The following is an 18,073-nucleotide window of genomic DNA, read 5'->3' as shown; positions in this document are numbered from 1 at the left end:
TTTAAGAAGTGATTTTTCTGAAATGTAAATAACTATAGATGGGAAGAGTTACTGGGAAAAGAGAATGGACATTATCTGTGAATTAGAAAAATGTCATTATTTGGGGAAGACAAGGAGGATAAATGGTTTAATGGATTTATTTATTTGTATGTGGGACTTCTTACCTTAGTTGATCCAGGTGGAATCAGAAATGGAGGAAAGTTCTACCATGTGACTTTCTGACCTTCATTTTTACCTTATAAATTGGAAACAATGTCAATGTCTTAGGATTGTTAACGAGATTTAAGTGAGAATGACAAACATTCTTTCTGTTGCTATCTTGTTCACTCTGCTATATGAGGCCAATTTAGGAAGGTATAAGTGGTAATGAGGGCTTAAACTAACCTTAATCAGGAATAGAGATGGAGGAGATAATTTGGAGAAACAATCCATAGCATTTGTCAACTGGGTTGCTTGTGTAGGGGGACAAGAATGAGGGAGGAGGGCAGTAGTACGGCGCTGTAGACTAGAGAGACTGCACGTCTTGGGAACATGAATGTGCATTAGTTGGTGAGAGAAGGAATATTAAGAATTAACTGGCTATAATGGAATGCTCTTTAAAGAAAAACTTATCTCCTATTTTCTAATTAAACAATTTCAAGGCTGTTGGCTAGACAGTTAACTAGTAAATTAGCTCTGTAGCCCAACACTTTTGCAGTCTGCACAGTTTAAATATATAGCACAGCTATATATTTAAATATATATATTTAAAACTGTACTATCTATGACTTAAATATATGGCAGGAATGACCCAAACTGTGAAAGTTAAGTCTCCACCAACTAGAGACATTTACTTAGTCTTCCTTGTTGCCACCCCATTCAGTCCCCCAAGGCTTTCTCTCCTATACTAGTGTTACAATGAATTACTGATGGCCTGTACTTTTAATCACTGCATGGTTATCTGGCCCACCTCAGTTCCAAACCTTTCCTTTGCTTGTGCTGAGCAGAGGCTCCTCATGATTGTGGAGGCATTAGGCTTTGGAAACGCCCAATGCAAGGCAGCTTACAGTCAGATCTTGCAGCAGCAATCCCTAGGCTCCTGTGTTGCGTCTTCCCCTTTCAGAGCCTTGTGGCCTCCTGTGAGGCTGGAGTGAGCAGATCCTAGCTGTCGAGCCTGCTCTTTTGCTCCTGGCAGTGCATGAAGGGAGTGTGACAAGTTAGTGTTTCAGACACACTTTGGCAGAAAGCCATTCTTTAAGCTTCGAATTGTGGTTAAGACCACTTCTTCAGTGGCTTTTGTTTTACCCCAGATGTAGTTTTGAGCATTATAATATGATATGTAATAATAGAAAGCTGTTACAATTTTAAAGGAATGTATTAACACTCAAGCAAAAAGACACTTTCTTATTCATGCAGTGGTGTTATATAAAATGTTTTGGGAATCTTTTCTTCCCCCATTCTGAACGTAAGAATGTTCCTGTAATTTTATTTTATTTATCATGTGTAAGGTACCCACGGTATCCTAGTATACTTGTGTTTTAAAATGGGAATTGCCATCTTTTTCTTTTTTCTTAGGGACAGGCTTCTTTGAAACAGTGTAACTCCCTGTAAGCCTGTATCATAGTCTTTCCTTTGTGCATTATACATTCCTCTGGCTATTTTCTCCATAAATACTCTAGTTTGTGTTATTGAAGAGAAAAATAAAAGACAGATGCATTGCTGAATTCAGATACTTTAAAATACCAAACTGTGTGTCAGAGGTTTGGCGCCTTAAGAAATTGGCCAAACATGGTTTGATGGCGGTTGGGCTGATGCTATGTCTACGTAATTTCCACCAACAGAAAAAAAAGAATGCAAAACTTCTTTGTTAAACTGAAGTCTGTATAGATTCATGGTCTTTTTTAATTCAGAAAAAAGCATGCTTTGCAGAATTAATGATTGATGGTGTAAGCACTAAACTCAGGAGACTCTCACAGTCCCTATTGTAGTTGTAGCATAGTCTCCTTGTGCAGGAAACATGCAAGAATAATTGTTTCAGGAAAGCATTGTCAGATTTATGACATACATAAGTGTCTAGGTGTATATGTATGCAGTAGTCAAGGTATGGCTCCCACAGCAGATGTCTTTAGATTTTGTGTGTCTCTGAATTTTGTGTGTTTACAGCTTTAGGAAACATTTTTTCACTTTCTAGTAATCAAAGGAAAATTTCCACTTTACCCTCATAAAATTTAGTTGGTAGCTGAAGGATTGGGAAGGTGATGAAAGAAAGTTTCCTTTCACATTTTTTGGTTGCCTCCCTCACTGAGGGAAATCAAAGCTATGCTATATCACGGAAAGTTTTAAGTTCATTTAGTGTACTTTACAGTTCTGTCATAAAGATGCATATCCTCTCACCCTTTTATATTTTAGTTTCCAGAATTTAACTACAATTACATTCTTTTTTTTTGAGTTGGAGTCTCACTCTGTCACCCTGGCTGGAGTGCAGTGGCATGCTCCCGGCCACCGCAGCCTTGACCTGCTGGACTCTGGCAATCCTTCCGCCTCAGCCGTCCAAGTAGCTGAAACTACAGGTGCACGCCACCATGCCTGGCTAATTTTTTCATTTATTGTAGAGACAAGGTCTTGCCAAGTTGCCTGGGATGGTCTTGAATTCCTGGGCTCAGGCAATCCTCTTGCCTCTGCCTCCCAAAGTGCTGAGGTTACAGGCGTGAGCCACCGCCACCAGCTGCGATTAAATTCTATCCTAATGCAGCATATGTGGAAAGTCATGAAAATTATTATCTTTTTAATCTTTTGAACCCAGTTTCTTTGTGTATGAATGTGGACCAATAGTCTCTGAACTGGTTCTTCGTCTGCCTAATGAGGGTAATAGCAACTGTGTTGTAAGACTGATGTGAGCATAAAGTGAGGTACATATGCAAAGTGTGTAATGTAACATAATTCCTACCCTCCCATAGCTGCTACTGTAGGCTACTCCTATGAATAGGACTGTGTTTCTTACTTGCTGCTGTATGTGCCAAGTGTCTAGTACAGCACTAGACACATAATAGGCACTTAACTGTGTGTTGAATGGTGAAAGAGAAAAAAGGAACCGGAATCTGGGAGAGCAGTTAATTATGTCATTCTCTCTCCTAAGTCTTCCTCTCCATTTTAGGTCAAAAAAAAAAAAATTTTTTTTTGTCCCCTACTACTTTAAATTTGAGGTGAGAGTGAGAAATAAGAGGAAAGTGCAAGGAAGAAAACTACGTGACTTCATCCTATATGTGCAAGCCAGTTTTCCATGATCACTTTGTGGGTTTTCCATGGAAGATCTTTAGTCCCATGCAGTCTGTCAAGACACACATGGTCTATAACGTAGAGTCAGGGGAAAGCCGTGCTTGCTGCTTGTTTCAGGGCTGCCCTTCCTAGAAGTGTAGATTTTAGGACAAACTTAATCATACTGTCTCTTTCCTTTAGTATCTTTACCTTAATGGTGATAGGAGCCATTTATATTCATACATACCAGGGGGGACCAAAGAAAACACCAGAGTTTTATTTATAAAAAATTGTGCACTTATTCTTATATGTTTAAATTTCACTCACTTTCAAAGTACTCTCCGTTTGATGCAATACACCTATCAAGATGCTTTTCCCAGTGCTCAAAATAGTTTTTGAACTCTTCATTTTTGATGGTTTTTAGTGCTTCTGTTGTTTTTGTTTCACCTCTTCCACATTGACAAAGCATATCCCTCTGAGAACTTTTTAAATCTGGGCGTTTTTAGTCAAAAACTGCTGAACACTCAGCGTGGTGTAGATAGGTGCACTTGTAAATCACCCATCAGAAATGGGCAAATGTGTTGAAAAAAAAAAAAACTCCAAAAAATTCACTGAAGCTGAATGCAACCTCTCAGAATGCTAGCTGGTACACTGATGCCGATGGGTTCCTAGAACATTTACGTAGGTGGGGAAAGCCTGTTCTACAAGGGACCCACCCTCCAAAAAATCCAGATATTTAGGGTTCCTCCTCATATATATTTCTCAGTTTTTATTTGTTTGTTTGTTTTGATATCCCCTTGTTTGTTTTTTCTAAGTTACCAGGCAGTCACTGACATCTGACCTGGCAGTAAGTAGTACCCTCCCTTCAAAGCTGAGTCTAGTTATCCCCTCACTAAACCATAGTTTAAGGCAACACTAAATGCATTTTTTTGTATGGTAAAATATATATAATGTAAAACTAACCATTTTAACCAATTTTAAGTGTACAGTTCAGTGGCATTAAGTACATTCACGATGTTGTGAATAGACTTAACCATTATCACCAATCATCCCCAGAACTTTTTCATCTTCCCAAATGGAAACTCCTTACTTTAACAATAACTCTCCATTTCCCTCTCTTCCCCAGCCCCTGGCATCTACCGCTGTACTTTTGTCTCTATGAATTTGACTACTTTCGGTACTTCAGAAGTGGAATAATGTAATATTTGTCCTTTTTTTTTGTGTCTGGCTTATTTCACTTAGTATGCCTTCAAGGTTCATCCACATTGCAAGTGTCAGAATTTCCTTCCTTTTTAGGCTGAATAATATTCCATTGTATGTATATACTACATTATATTTATCTGTGCATTGTCAATGGACATTTGGGTTGTTCCCACCTTTTAAGACTATTGTGAATAATGCTGCTGTAAAAATTAATGTACAACTATCTTTTGAGTCCCAGCTTTCACTTTTGGATATATGCTCCGAAGTAGAATTGATGGATCATATGATAATTCTGTGTTTAGGTTTTTGAGGAACAAAACTGCTTTTCATAGTTGTTGCACCATTGTACATTACTGCTAGTAATGTACAAGGTTTCCACATCCTCACCAATCTTTGTTGTTTTGTTATTTATTTATTTTTTTTAGGGAAGTCATTTTTTTAATGGGTGTAGTAACTTATTGTGGTTTTGACTTACAGTTCCCTAATTAGTTATGTTGAACATCTTTTTATTTGTAAATCTTCCTTGGAGAAATATTCTACTTATGTCTTTTGCCCCCCCCCCCCCCACCTTTTTTTTTTTTTTTTTTTGAGTTGGAGTCTCACTCTGTCACCCAAACTGGAGTGCAGTGGCCGCTTCTGGCCACTGCAGCCTCAACCTGCTGGGATCCGGTGATCCTTCTGCCTCAGCCTTCCAAGTAGCTGGAGCTACACTGTGCATGTGCTACCACGCCCGGCTTGCTTATTTATTTATTTATTAAATTAAATTAATTTATTTATTTATGAGATGAAGTCTTGCCAAGTTACCTCTGGAACCCGTGGACTCAGGCAATTCACTCACCTCGGCCTCCCAAGGCACGGGATTACAGGCTGAGCTACGGAGCCTGGCCCTTTTGCCCATTTTTAAATCAGTTTTCTTTGTTGTTGACCTGTAGGAGTTCTTTATAAAATCCCTTATTAGATATGATTATATGTATTATTAAAGGCAATATAAATATATATTTGTGTTGAAGGACTCATTTTGGTTCCACAATACTTGTCAGAGTAAATATCGTTCAATAATCTAGCCTTGAAAAATTAGTGGCTAACTCAGCTACCCTCTTACAGGTGCTATACATATATGAACCCTTTTCATTAGAAGCATATTTATCTGTTTTCAGTTGAGGAAACTAAGGCACAGAGTATGTAAGTCACACCACTAGTTTCTAATGAAACCAGGATTTGAATTTAGGCAACATAGTTCCTGTGTCCATGCACTTAGCCATAGCACTTGACTACCACCTCTCCTCTGACTTGCCTGTATGGTAAACTGTGTGTATTGGTCAGGTGACACTTTTTAGGTCTTGAGCACTACCTTACCTCACCCATAGACTTTTATCTTTCCTTTCTCCACTGGGTAAGGAGGTAGAAGAAAACAAAACCTGAAGGCAGGCAAAATAGTGGAGATCAGGAAGCTGTAACTAAAATTTATAAAGGCATATGTGCTTTTTTTTTAAATTGAGTTGGAGTCTCACTCTGTCACCCAGGCTGGAGACTCCTACTCAACGGCCACCACAGCCTCGACCTGCTGGGCTCAGATGATTCTTCCCCCTCATCCTTCCAAGTAGCTGGAACTACAGGATAAAGCTACCACACCAGATTTATTTTTTGCTTTATTGTAGAGACAAGGTCTCATCAAGTTGCCCAGGCTGGTCTCAAACTCCTGGGCTCAGGCAGTCCTCTCTCCTTGGCCTCCCAAAGTGCTGGGACTACAGGCTTGAGCCACTGTGCCTGGCCTCATATGTGCCATTTTAAAGGCAGTTCATAAGGTTAAGTGAGATGTCTGAAGGAGTTACTAGTAAAAATTAAATGGTTAAATTGGAACCTCAAGTTTTGTTGTATTTCTCTTTGTGGAAAACCCTTAGGGTTTTTTGTTTTGTTTTTTTTTTTATTGAGTTGGAGCCTCACTCTGTCCTCCAGTGGAGTGCAGTCACATGATCAAGGCCACTGCATCCTCCACCTGGGTGCAGGCAATCCTTCTGCCTCAGCCTTCCAAGTAGCTGGAACTACAGGCATGTACCCCCGACACCTGGGTAATTTTAAAAAAAAATTTATTGTAGAGCTGCGATCTCACCGAGTTGCCCAGGCTGGTCTCCAACCTCTTGGCTCAGGCAGTCCTCTCACCTCTGCCTCCCAAAGTGCTGGGATTACAGACATGAGCCACCGTACTAGACTGGATTTGATTTTTTTCTATGTTTGAATCTGGCATGTAGTTTTAAAAATTATTCCTCTAATGAAATTTACTTACCAGGACTAATTTTCGGGGGGAAATTCTTAACTTATATGTCCTTCTTTGTTTTTTATTTTAAGCCACTTTTATTCTAGAGTTGTTGCTTGAGTGGCCATCAGTCTACGTCTAGAGAAAGCAATTTTATTTTACTGTTTACTGAAGCCTAACTTCATTAGTTTTAAAAGATATCTTGTCAAATTATATAATGCATTTTAAAGCAAAATGGATTTTTTGCTGCTGCCCACCATTATCACTGATAAATAAATGTGTGTAGGGGGTATATGTTTGGAAAAGGGGGAGACAAAAAATGTACATCTAATTTTCTCATTCAATATTAGTGCTACTAACTGGATGGCTTTTTGCATATGTACACAGGCATAATTGGGAAGTGCTATGTAACCAGCCGTTTATTCCTCATTGTATGCGTGGATTTAAAAAAAAATTATTATTGTAAGTGATGCTTTGTTGAACATCTTTCTCTCTGTGTTTTGCACAGTCACAAATGATCTACCTGCGTAATAAATTTCTAGAGTTGAAATGGCTGGGTCAAAGGGATGCACATCTTTAATTATAGTAGACATTGCCAAAATGTCAAAAGGTTGCACAAATTTAAACTCCAACAGTGTGTGTGAGTATCTGTTTCTACACTTATACACCAGCACTGGGTATTATCAAACTTTAAACCTATAGCAGGCAATAATTCTTCAATAATTGCCTTAATGATGTTAAAGCTATAAGAGGAAGCTGGCCACAGAGTCTCTTATGTACCACTCATGAATGTTTTTTGAAAGGATTCTTACCGCAAGGTTCTGCAGCAAGCAGTTAGGCCAGCATCTTGATTAAGAGATCGGTGGCTCAGCCTGTAATCCCAGCACTTTGGGAGGTTGAGGTGAGTGGATTGCCTGAGCCCGCGGGTTTGAGACCTGCCTGGGCAACTTGGCAAGAATTCATCTCTATAATAAATCAAAAATTAGCAGGGTGTGGTAGTGCACGCTTGTGGTTCCGGCTACTTGGAAGGCTGAGGTGGAAGGATTGCCGGAGCCCAGCAGGTCGAGGCTGCGGTGGCTGGGAGTGGCCACTGCACTCCAGTCTGGGTGACAGAGTGAGACTCCTACTCAAAAAAAAAAAAAAAAAGAGAGATGAGTGCTAGATCTCTAGGTATGGCCTTTTTGCTCTCAAACAGTTTCATTTTGTAAAAAAGTTGCAAGAATTTTACAAGGAAGTTCACCCAGATGCTTCTGTGTTAATATGTTACCACATCTACTTTATCCTTTTGTATATCTGTACACACACACACACACACACACACACACACACACACACACACACACACACACTCCCTCACATACCCATGAACTCCCCTACTCCCCATCATTTGAAAGTAAGAAGTAGACATTATACCCTTTTCATCCTAAATACCACAGTGAGTGTTTCTAAAATTAGGACTTCTCTTCCATAACCACTGTATAGTTATCAAAATTGGCAGATTAAAATTGACATAATCCTGTTATCTACAGGTTTTATGCAGATTGTGTCAGCTGGCTTAATCATGTCTTTTATAGCAAAAGCCATTTTAGTTGATATGGTCCTTTGTCTCCTTACTCTTGGCTGGTTCTTCAGTCCTTTTGTTTCGTTTTGTCAAATGTTCCACAGTTTGCCTTTGTTCCTTATGTTTAGATTCAGGTTCTGTTTTTGGCAATTGTTCAGTATCACAGAAGTGATGCTGTGTTCTTAACGTGTAGTCATCAGGAGGCATTTGATGTCAGTTTCTCTTGAGAGATGAAATTGATTGTTCTTTCTTTTTGAGACAATTAGACATTTTCTTTTTGAGGCCTTTTCATTTAAGGTCTTCTTCATATGAGATATACACAGAGATCAGTATTCTCAAATTCACTTGTACCATCTAGATAGTGGGGCTTATGACTATTACAGATTTAACCTAGGGGAACCCCTCCTGCATGTGGATATTTGGAAAGATAGCATTAACTAAGCTCGGAAGTAATATTGGAGATACCTAACGATTCAGATGCGTAGAGTTGCTGGAGATGATATTCCCAGTCACCTTTCATTTATATCTTTCTCCTCTTCTGCTTTTTTTACATAGACTGCAGACAGAATGTTCCAAAGAGAAGTTTGTTGGTTTCTTTTTTTTTTTTTTAACTGAAAAAGAAAAGGTAGAATAAAAGGTCTTTAAAATTTTTTTTTTTTGAATTGGAGTCTCACTCACTGGAGTGCAGTGGCACGCTCCCGGCCATCACAGCCTCGGCCTGCTGTGCTCCGGCGATCCTTCCGCCTCAGCCTTCCAAGTAGCTGGAACTACAGGCACACACTGCCATGCCTGGCTAATTTTTTTGATTTATTGTAGAGATGAGGTCTCGCCAAGTTGCCCAGTCGGCCTCCCAAAGCGCGGGATTACAGGCTGAGCCACTGATCCCGGCCGGGCTTTTAAAAACGAGTGCTTTTGAAATGTCTGCCCGGTAGATGTCATAAGAAGGAAGCATGCTTCTTTACCTGGAGTGGCCAGCTGTAAGCATGCTGTGTCTTTGAAAACCACCCCATAGAATGTGTATTCTAATAGAAATATGTTTAATAAATGAGATGGTCCAGGAGAAGATAGCTTGCTGTGATCATCTTTGCTACTGTAATTAAGGACCATCATTGGTTACACCTAGCCAGATATGGAACACATTGCTATTAAATGTAGTTTTTAAGATAAGACCAGGTTTAAAACTAGAAATTAAAGTATAACAAAGGCTGACATAGTGTCTATCAAAGGTTGTATGACTTAATGGGTTATTTTTTGTGCCCATGGATGGAGAATGAGTCAACATTTCAAAGTAAAGATAAATTACATACTTACTTTAAGAATCTTTTTTCAGATCGCTTTAGTCATTCAGTAGGTACAATATTTAAGTTGTTTCTAAGTGTGTTGCTATTATAAATTATGTAGATTAACATCTTTGAACATCTGCCATTGTTCATTTGTCAAACTAGTATGTAAGTTCCATACGGGTGTGGATTTGTGTCTCTCGTTTAACTGATGTAGACCAGCTGCGTACTGGGTGCTCAGTAAATATTTGATGAATGAACAGATCTAGAGACGAGGAGAAAAAGGCCCATGTAGCATTTCTAATAAGTTTGGTACATTTTTTGTGACTAAATTACTAAACAGCTTTCTGGTACCACTTGCTTTACTTCTTGTACTTTTGGGCAAATGTCACAGTTCATCACATTTGCCAGTTCTTGGATTGACCAATGTGAATCATTGTGGATTAAAGCATTTAAACAGTCTTCATCAAAGCCTATGGTCTTCCTGAAATTGGAGAATCACTTAGGTCAAAGTGGCGCTCTTTGAAACACCAAAACCATTTTCTTAACTGTGTTTTCCTCCAAGACGTTCTCCCATAATGGCACAAATGTCTCGAGCCGCCTCCAATGCCTTTACACCTGTGTTAAACTCAAACAAAATAAAGTGTTGAAAATGTTCATTTTTTTCCCACTTAACACTCTGTCTTCTTTAACCCTCAAATAGCATTGACTTTCTTCAGATCTGCAAAATGCAAGGTGTATTCACAAGCACAATATTGTCACACCAAATGACAGATGATAAACTCCCAACTCCATAGTGTTGCCGAGCCAAAAACAAATGCTACAAACTTATGCATCAACCTGATATTTGTTATAAAAGAATATAGTGCTAATGTATATCACCTTTTTGTTTCCTCATTCTGGTGAGTATATGCCTGGAAGGTATGTTTCAGGTGTTTAAATTTTTCCCCAATCAATTGCTGCTTTATTTCATGACCTTAAACATGGTTTAGATATTCCAGTATAAAATTTAAATACTTTTTGTTTTTTTGGAGTTGGAGTCTCACTCTGGTGTCCAGACTGGAATGCAGTGGCATGATCAGGGCTCACCACAGCCTCAAACTCCTGAGCTCACGCAGTCCTTCCACCCGAGTAGCTGGGACTACAGGCATGTACCACCACACCTGGCTAATTTTTTGGGTATTTATTTATTTATTTGACAGGATCTTGCTGTTGCTCAGGCTGGTCTTGAACTCCTGGGCTAAAGCAATCCTCCTGCCATGGCCTCCCGAAGTGCTGGGATTACAGGCATAAGCCACTGTAAGTGGCCAAATTTATGTACTTTTAATAACACATTTGATGTAAAGCTTGCTCTAACTATGCATTAGGATTGTGCATGGTTTCTTTTTCACTCCTTTCCTGCACATACCTAACTATGATTCTTGACATTATTTTAATCTTGTTTACTGAGTTAGACAATTTGAGAAATACAGAAAAATAGAGGAAATTACTCCTAATTTCACAGCTCAAGGGCAGAAGTGTTTTTCACCTGACCGAGCCAGGTATGTTTTTAAAATCAAGTTCTAGTATTGTTGCATGTTGCGCTGAACCCCTCAAAGACCCCACAAGGGAAGACACTGTCTTAAGAGGCCAAAGAAATAACTCAAAGACAATCAGGAGACATGGCTTTATTTGGAAACTTACTTATAGGGAAAATGGTCCAGGAACAGCTGGCTAGACAGAAAAAACCGCTCCTGCTTGCAAAAGGCACACAGGTTATATCGCATTTGACATAGGGCAGGGTTCGTGGTTGAGCATGAAAAGGGTAGGGTTTCTAGTGCACAGGCACAGTGTGAGAGCATGCTTATACATACATTTAGTGCTATAATGAACTGAAGGTAACCAAAGGTTATAGGCATTGATCTAGACATGCCTGATCTGGTCTGAACCAACCCAGGGGACTGACTGCCTCAAGAAAGGGTGTATAAGAACATTCACTATGCATAGCTGCAACATGTGGTCAGCAGGTGTGGAGAAGAACACTTCGCCTATAGTTGCCCATGGCCTCAGCACGACCTGGCTGCCCAGGCCAGAGCCTGAGGGGAAGGGGACTGGGACATCCGGGTTGGTCACTCCCAGGACCCCTCCCCAGGCTCCAGCCCTCTGCTTGGGTCCATATCCAGGGTGTACTCAGGTTGTCACTGAGTGTGTGTTGCCCTGGGTTACTAGACAATATTCTAGATGGATCAGATATTTGCTTTCTTTTGTAGCATTGTAATTACAAAATTGTTCTGTGTTCAAAAATATTTTTCTTGTATTTTTCCTTCCTTTTTGATTTTTGACTTGGTTTCCTTATGTGAAGCATCTTTAGCCTGAAAGGTGTTAAGATGGTGAAGTTTTTTTTTTGTTTTTTTTTTTTTGAGTTGGAGTCTCACTCTGTCGCCCAGACTGGAGTGCAATGGCCGCTCCCGGCCACCGCAGCCTCCACCTGCTGGGCTCTGGCAATCCTTCCGCCTCAGCCTTCTGAGTAACCGGAATTACAGGCGTGTGCTACCACGCCTGGCTAATTTTTTAAAATGTATTGTAGAGATGAGGTCTCGCCTGCCCAGGTGGGTCTCGAACCTGTGGGCTCAGGCAATCCACTCACCTCAGCCTCCCAAAGGCATGGGATTACAGGCTGAGCCACTGAGCCCGGCGATGGTGAAGTTTTGATAGCTTTTATCATGTTTTTCTTTAATACATTTGTGGTTATACACTTCCTTAGTAACAGATTGATAAAAATAAAAGCAGATGTATTTGATGTGGGGAGAAAGCAGTAATGTATCTCCTCTGTGAGCAAGAAGGAAGTATGTATATATAAATGTAATATGTATGCAGGTTTATTTAACTTGAAAATTCTAATGAATTGAAGGATATGGAGGAAGTACTACGTTAAATGATAGATTGCAACATTAAAAAAAGCACTTCCAGGTGTATGGAAGCAAATTTAGCTACAGTAACTAACATTTATCCTAGCTATTTTTATTTTGAATATAAGATCATTGTTTTCTTGGAAGAAGAAAACTAGTGAAGTTAAAGTAAAATGAATTTGCTAGTTTTAAATTATACTTATGACATTCATTTTCTTGAGCCATAGTATTATATGAGCATAGGTGGTGAGCAAGCCTCTTCCTCATTCCTGCTGAGGGAAATGTACAGAACGTAGGGAAAGAAGGGGCGGGCATGGTGCAAACCAGTTATACACTAGCACATTTTTGCTTGTTTCTTTTAAAGCCCAGAATTGTAACGTTTTCCTTTTAAATGTATATCAGAATTGATTATTACATTTAATTAAAATTACATCTTACATAGTATGCAGAAAATTTGGAAAACCAGCTCATGCAAATGAGATGTCGACAGTCTGAAATTACCAAAAAGATACGTTGGATAATGTGATTCTTTGTTACAATGAGGGATGGAGTCATTATTATATGAAGTTAAAAGGGACCCTAGGATACTTAAGAAGTTAGATTTTTTTTTTGCGTTATTAAACACACTGTAAACCTATTATGAAAAATGTTGTACTTAGGAGTGGCCTCAATGTGGTTAGTCCAACTTTTTTGGGGGTTTAGTTGTCAACACAAATCATGATGATAGACAGCTTGTTTTTAAAACAGATTGCAAATAAAGATAAAAATGTGTACCACTATGGGTGATTGATAGCTGAATGCTGTTATTCTGTTGACAGGTGATGATTTTGGTTCCATAATATGAGTATTGCATCATGAATTTTGTTGAGATGGGTCTTTTTGCAGTAGATATTGAAATTTTGTTTGTTGTTAGTAATAGTAGTGGAGAAGAATTTTGGTAAGTGAAGGAAACATACGGTAACTTGGTACAACTTGACATTTTTAATGTGGTGATCTATGAGGTTTTATTTAAGTAATTAGAATTTAATTTGATTGTCACCTTCAGAATAATATAATGTTCACCTGCCATACGTTTTTTAAAGTTTTCTTGGAAAACTTATTTTCTCATTCTTTCATCACTCCAATAGATAGAGAGTAGCCATTAGTTTTAATGAGATAACTAGAACTGTGATGGCATGTGTGTTGAAGAGAGAATCAGAATAGCACACAATTATTGGAGAAGCATTAATGTATACTGAAGAAGCAATTTGATTTTAGTAATGTTTATACCATTTCTAGCTTTAGGATGCCACCCAGAAGTATGAATCTTTTTGTGTAGAATGATGTCCAGGCTTGGCAGGCAAATGTGTTGAGTTCCTTGCTCATGTTTTCTTTTGGACAGGAGTGATGTTGCATAAGCATATTTGGTAATTGTTGACTTGATCTATAATGAATATTCCCAAAAAAGGACTTAGATATTTTAATTAACATTTACTTGATAATCTACTTTTGACAGAATTTCAGAGCACCAAGGACCAAAATTTACTTTTGAGTTTTGAGTGCAATATTTCTGTTACATCCCAAAAGGTTTGAGTATTAGTAGCTAGTACGACAGGTAGGTGGCAGCATCATTAAAATGTTTTATCTCATTTTTCAACTATCTCTGTCTCTCTTGAATTTTTACTGTTTTTTAAGCCTTTGGGTAGCTTTGATCATATCTCACACACATATAAACATATCTATATAAAAAGTATTTTAAAGAATATCTTAAACTTTTTGGTTTTCATAAAATATTCTGTGTCTAACCTAGTAAGGCAATTTTATTGTAATAACATACGATAGTGGTACATTTACTCGGTTTCAAAGATTCTAAAACATCTTTTTTGTAGAAAAAGATTCGGGAGCAAATTTTTACATTTAATCCCTTAGCTAGAATTCATGGGTCAGTCAATAAATAGTTCAGTGCTTTGAAGCCTGTGATCTTCAGCCACTTTGGTGGTGTTACCACTAAAACACTGTTGTTTTGTTTCTTGATGGTAAAAATTGAATATCCTGTAGTATAAAATCAATAAAAAATGAATCATAAGCAATTCTTATTTCAAGAACTTGGATTATTTGCTCATTTTTTGTACTGTTTTAATTAAAGCCACTTTTCTTTTTTTTTTTTTGAGATGGAGTCTCACTCCGTCGCGCAGGCTGGAGTACAGTGGCATGCACGCTCACGGCCACCCCAGCGTCAACCTGCTGGGCTCTGGCGATCCTTCTGTCTCAGCCTTGCAAGTAGCCGAAACTACAGGCGCATGCTACCACACCCGATTAATTCTTTTTTTTTTTTTATTGTAGAGACGTGTGCTAGGCAATCCACTTGCCTCGACCTCCCAAAGTGCTGGGATTTCAGGCCGAGCTACCAAGCCCGGCCAAAGCCACTTTTCGGTAGTTCAAGGTTAATGAAAATACTAAATGTTTAGTCACAGATACCCATTCGTATACATGATTGGTTCATAAACGTGTCATCATGTGGCATTTAATTACTCAAAATGAACTAAGAGGGATCCTATGACTTTCTTCATCAAAGTTAATGATATTGTGGAACACACAAATAAAATAGAGAAATCTTTAAGGCAAATAAAGATTTGCCTACATCTTATAACTCTACATCTTGTAACTGTGATTATGAACAAGTTACTTAACTGTTTATAACTGCAATCTTGCTTCAAAACAGCAAACAACTTCTTTTGGTCTTTTTCAAGTGCTCTGCCTTCACCATCTCTTAAGTTTGCGTTTCCCATCTCAGAGGAACTACTCTTTCTTCTTCCTTTTGTAATTATTTATCTCTTTTAACAACATACTTAATTCCTTTATTTCGTTTTAGCTTAACCACTTATAACTACAAAAATGGTAATAATCTCTAGCATTTATTGGGCACTTACTGTGTTCCAGGTGTCTCCAGTGTGTTTTCTATTTCTGCTTAACATATTTAATTCCCTCAACTACTCTTTGAGGTAATTACATACAATCCCTCTGTCCTTTTTATAGATGAGGAAACAGGTCTAGAGAGCCAAGTAACTTCAGGGTTACATAGCACAGTAGCAAAATAACAAATCATGGATTTAAACCTAGCCAGTCTTACCAGTTACTATGTCTCTATGCTAGTCCATTTACCCATGTTTAATTTTTAAAGGGCCATAGACTCTAGGCTAGTTAAGTAAAGTCCAGGTTTAGATCTCAACTCTTCTTGCCATGTAATTTACTTTTTGACATCATTGAGTAAGTTACTTTTTCATCTTTAAACCAAGACTTCTATGTACCTTCTTTGGAATTATAGTGATTAATTAGGGGAATGTATAAAGATGTAGAGTCTAGTGCTGACATGTGGTAACTACCTATGAGCTGTATACCACCTCTTGGGCAGAGAGACTTTTCCTTAATTCTGCGGATGGTGTGAGACTAAGATTCCTTGGGTAATTGTTTTTTTGTGAGGCATCTCTAAAAGATACTCGCATTTCATCTGATCAGTTTGCTACAGAGTGAGTGTATAAGGCCTACTTAGGATGTATTGTTTTTAAGAACTATTTTAAGATGTGTGTTTTATTGTTTTTGATTAAAAACACTTAGTAGAGGATTTGTTTCTTAGTGAGGCTGAAGGTTAAGTCATAAAGGAGAGTTGATGGTGCCTAGAAAGCTTACTGTGGACCGTATCATGCAGCACATTTAATTTTTTATTTTATTTTATTTTCCAGGAAATTTGGTGAGCGGCCTCCACCTAAACGACTCACTAGGTAAGCATTATATTAGTCAGCCTTTTATGCAGACATTTCATGAAAGTATAAATGCTGGGTTTTTTTTAGAAACTTTATTAGGTGCTCTCAAAAAGAAGTCATTCATGTTGGTATCCCAACCGTAAGCTTATTCTCATCCTCCCTTCCCCTCATTTCCCTTTCTCCTGCCACAAAAACGCAGGAATAAGTGGATATAATTCAAAAGGGAAAATGAAGGCTTTTTGAGAATTAGTATTGTATATTATATAGTGAATACAACACAGGTGGCAGTGTAAAGATAGATATCTATATCTAGATACACTTAGCCAATTGCAGTTTGCTGATTGTGGGTGAGACGTGCAAGAGTTTTAAAAAATTTTCTTTATTTTAAGAAAGCAGAATTTATTGAGAGGATTGAAAAGCTCCCACAGTGGGAGGGGGCCCGAAGGGGTTGCCCTTGAAAGATTCTTTTAGGAAAGAATTTTAGCTGGGTAGGTGGCTAATACCTTGCCCACTTTGGGAGGCTAAGGCATGAGCATTGCTTGACCAGGAGTTTGAGACTAGCCTAGACAACATAGCAAGACCTCACTTCTACAAAAATAAAAATAATTAACTGGGTGTGGTGGCACACACCGAGTCCCAGCTTCTCAGGAGGCTAAAACTTAAGGATCACCTGAGCCCAGAAGGCCGTTATTGCAGTGAGCCGTGAAAGTCACTGCCCTCCATCCTGGACGACAGAGTGAGACCCTGACTCAAAAAAAAAGAAAGAAAAAAAAAGAATTTTTAAAAAAGCTTCAGAATGTTACCCAGTATAAAGATTTTTAAAAGTGATTTTAAAATTTTTATTTTGTAGAAGCAGGATTGTCCAGGCTGGTCTGGAACTCCTGGCCTCAAGTGATCCTCCTGTCTTGGCCTCCCAAAATGCTGGGATTATCGATGTGAGCCACTGTACTTGGCCACATTTTACTCATTTTGTTGTTGTTGCTTTTTGGGTTTTTTTGAGTTGGAGTTTCACTTCATCACTCAGGCTGGAGTGCAGTGGCATAATCATGACCACCCCAGCTTCGACCTGCTGGGCTCTGGTTATCCTTCTGCCTCAGCCTTCCAAGTAGCCAGAACTACAGGCATGCGCTACCACTCCTGGCTAATTTTTTTTTTTTTTTAATATTGTAGAGACGAAGTCTCACCAAGTTGCCCAAGCTGGTCTCGAACCCACAGGCTCAGGCAATCCACTCGCCTCAGTCTCCCAAAATGCTGGGATTACAGGCTGAGCCACCAAGCCCACCCAATTTTACCCATTTTTAATGAGTATAAATATTATACTGTAATTAAATATATTAATTTTACAATATACATTTAAATTATAAATGTTAAAAGTATGAGTCTTGAAAATTATTTTAGGCCGGGCTCGGTGGCTCAGCCTGTAATCCCAGCACTTTGGGAGGCCGAGGTGAGTGGATTGCCTGAGCCCGCGGGTTTGAGACCTGCCTGGGCAACTTGGCGAGACCTCATCTCCACAATAACTCAAAAATTAGCTGGGTGTGGTAGCGCGCACCTGTAATTTCAGCTCCTGGGAAGGCTGAGGAGGAAGGATCACCGGAGTCCAGCAGGTCGAGGCTGCGGTGGCCGGGAACGGCCACTGCACTCCAGTCTAGGTGACAGAGTGAGACTCCAACTCAAAAAAAAAAAAAGAAAGAAAGAAAGAAAATTATTTTAAAAATTTCTAATATCCAGAGGTTATAAAATGAAAAGTAAAAAGCCCCAGTTCCACAGTCTTGGTCTGAGAGTTAATGTAAACCCTGCATTGTTAGTAATTTTTCCTTTGTATCTTTCAAGAAAATCATATGTATATGTGCACATGTCTGTCTTTTTTCTTTTTAAACTTAACTGGGATCATACTCTACCCTATTCTGTAC

The 18,073-nt window shown here is 38.8% G+C and overlaps 1 protein-coding gene across 3 annotated transcripts in view; it reads left to right on the top strand.

Moving 5' to 3' along the window:
• Window positions 1–18,073, top strand: part of RBPJ (recombination signal binding protein for immunoglobulin kappa J region) — a 116,654-nt gene that overhangs the window by 50,870 nt on the left and 47,711 nt on the right. For all 3 annotated transcript variants that reach the window (XM_021711201.1, XM_008055688.1, XM_021711202.1), the window contains one exon: window positions 16,140–16,178. In XM_021711201.1, the coding sequence (XP_021566876.1) occupies window positions 16,140–16,178 (39 nt within the window). The remainder of the gene's footprint in view (window positions 1–16,139; window positions 16,179–18,073) is intronic.

Source organism: Carlito syrichta, unplaced genomic scaffold (assembly GCF_000164805.1).
Source record: "Carlito syrichta isolate Samal-C Ts95f unplaced genomic scaffold, Tarsius_syrichta-2.0.1 Scaffold301929, whole genome shotgun sequence".
In the NCBI taxonomy this organism is placed as follows: domain Eukaryota; kingdom Metazoa; phylum Chordata; class Mammalia; order Primates; family Tarsiidae; genus Carlito; species Carlito syrichta.
The sequence above is the reverse complement of the archived record's forward strand: the minus strand, read 5'-3'. Positions and strand labels throughout refer to the sequence as shown.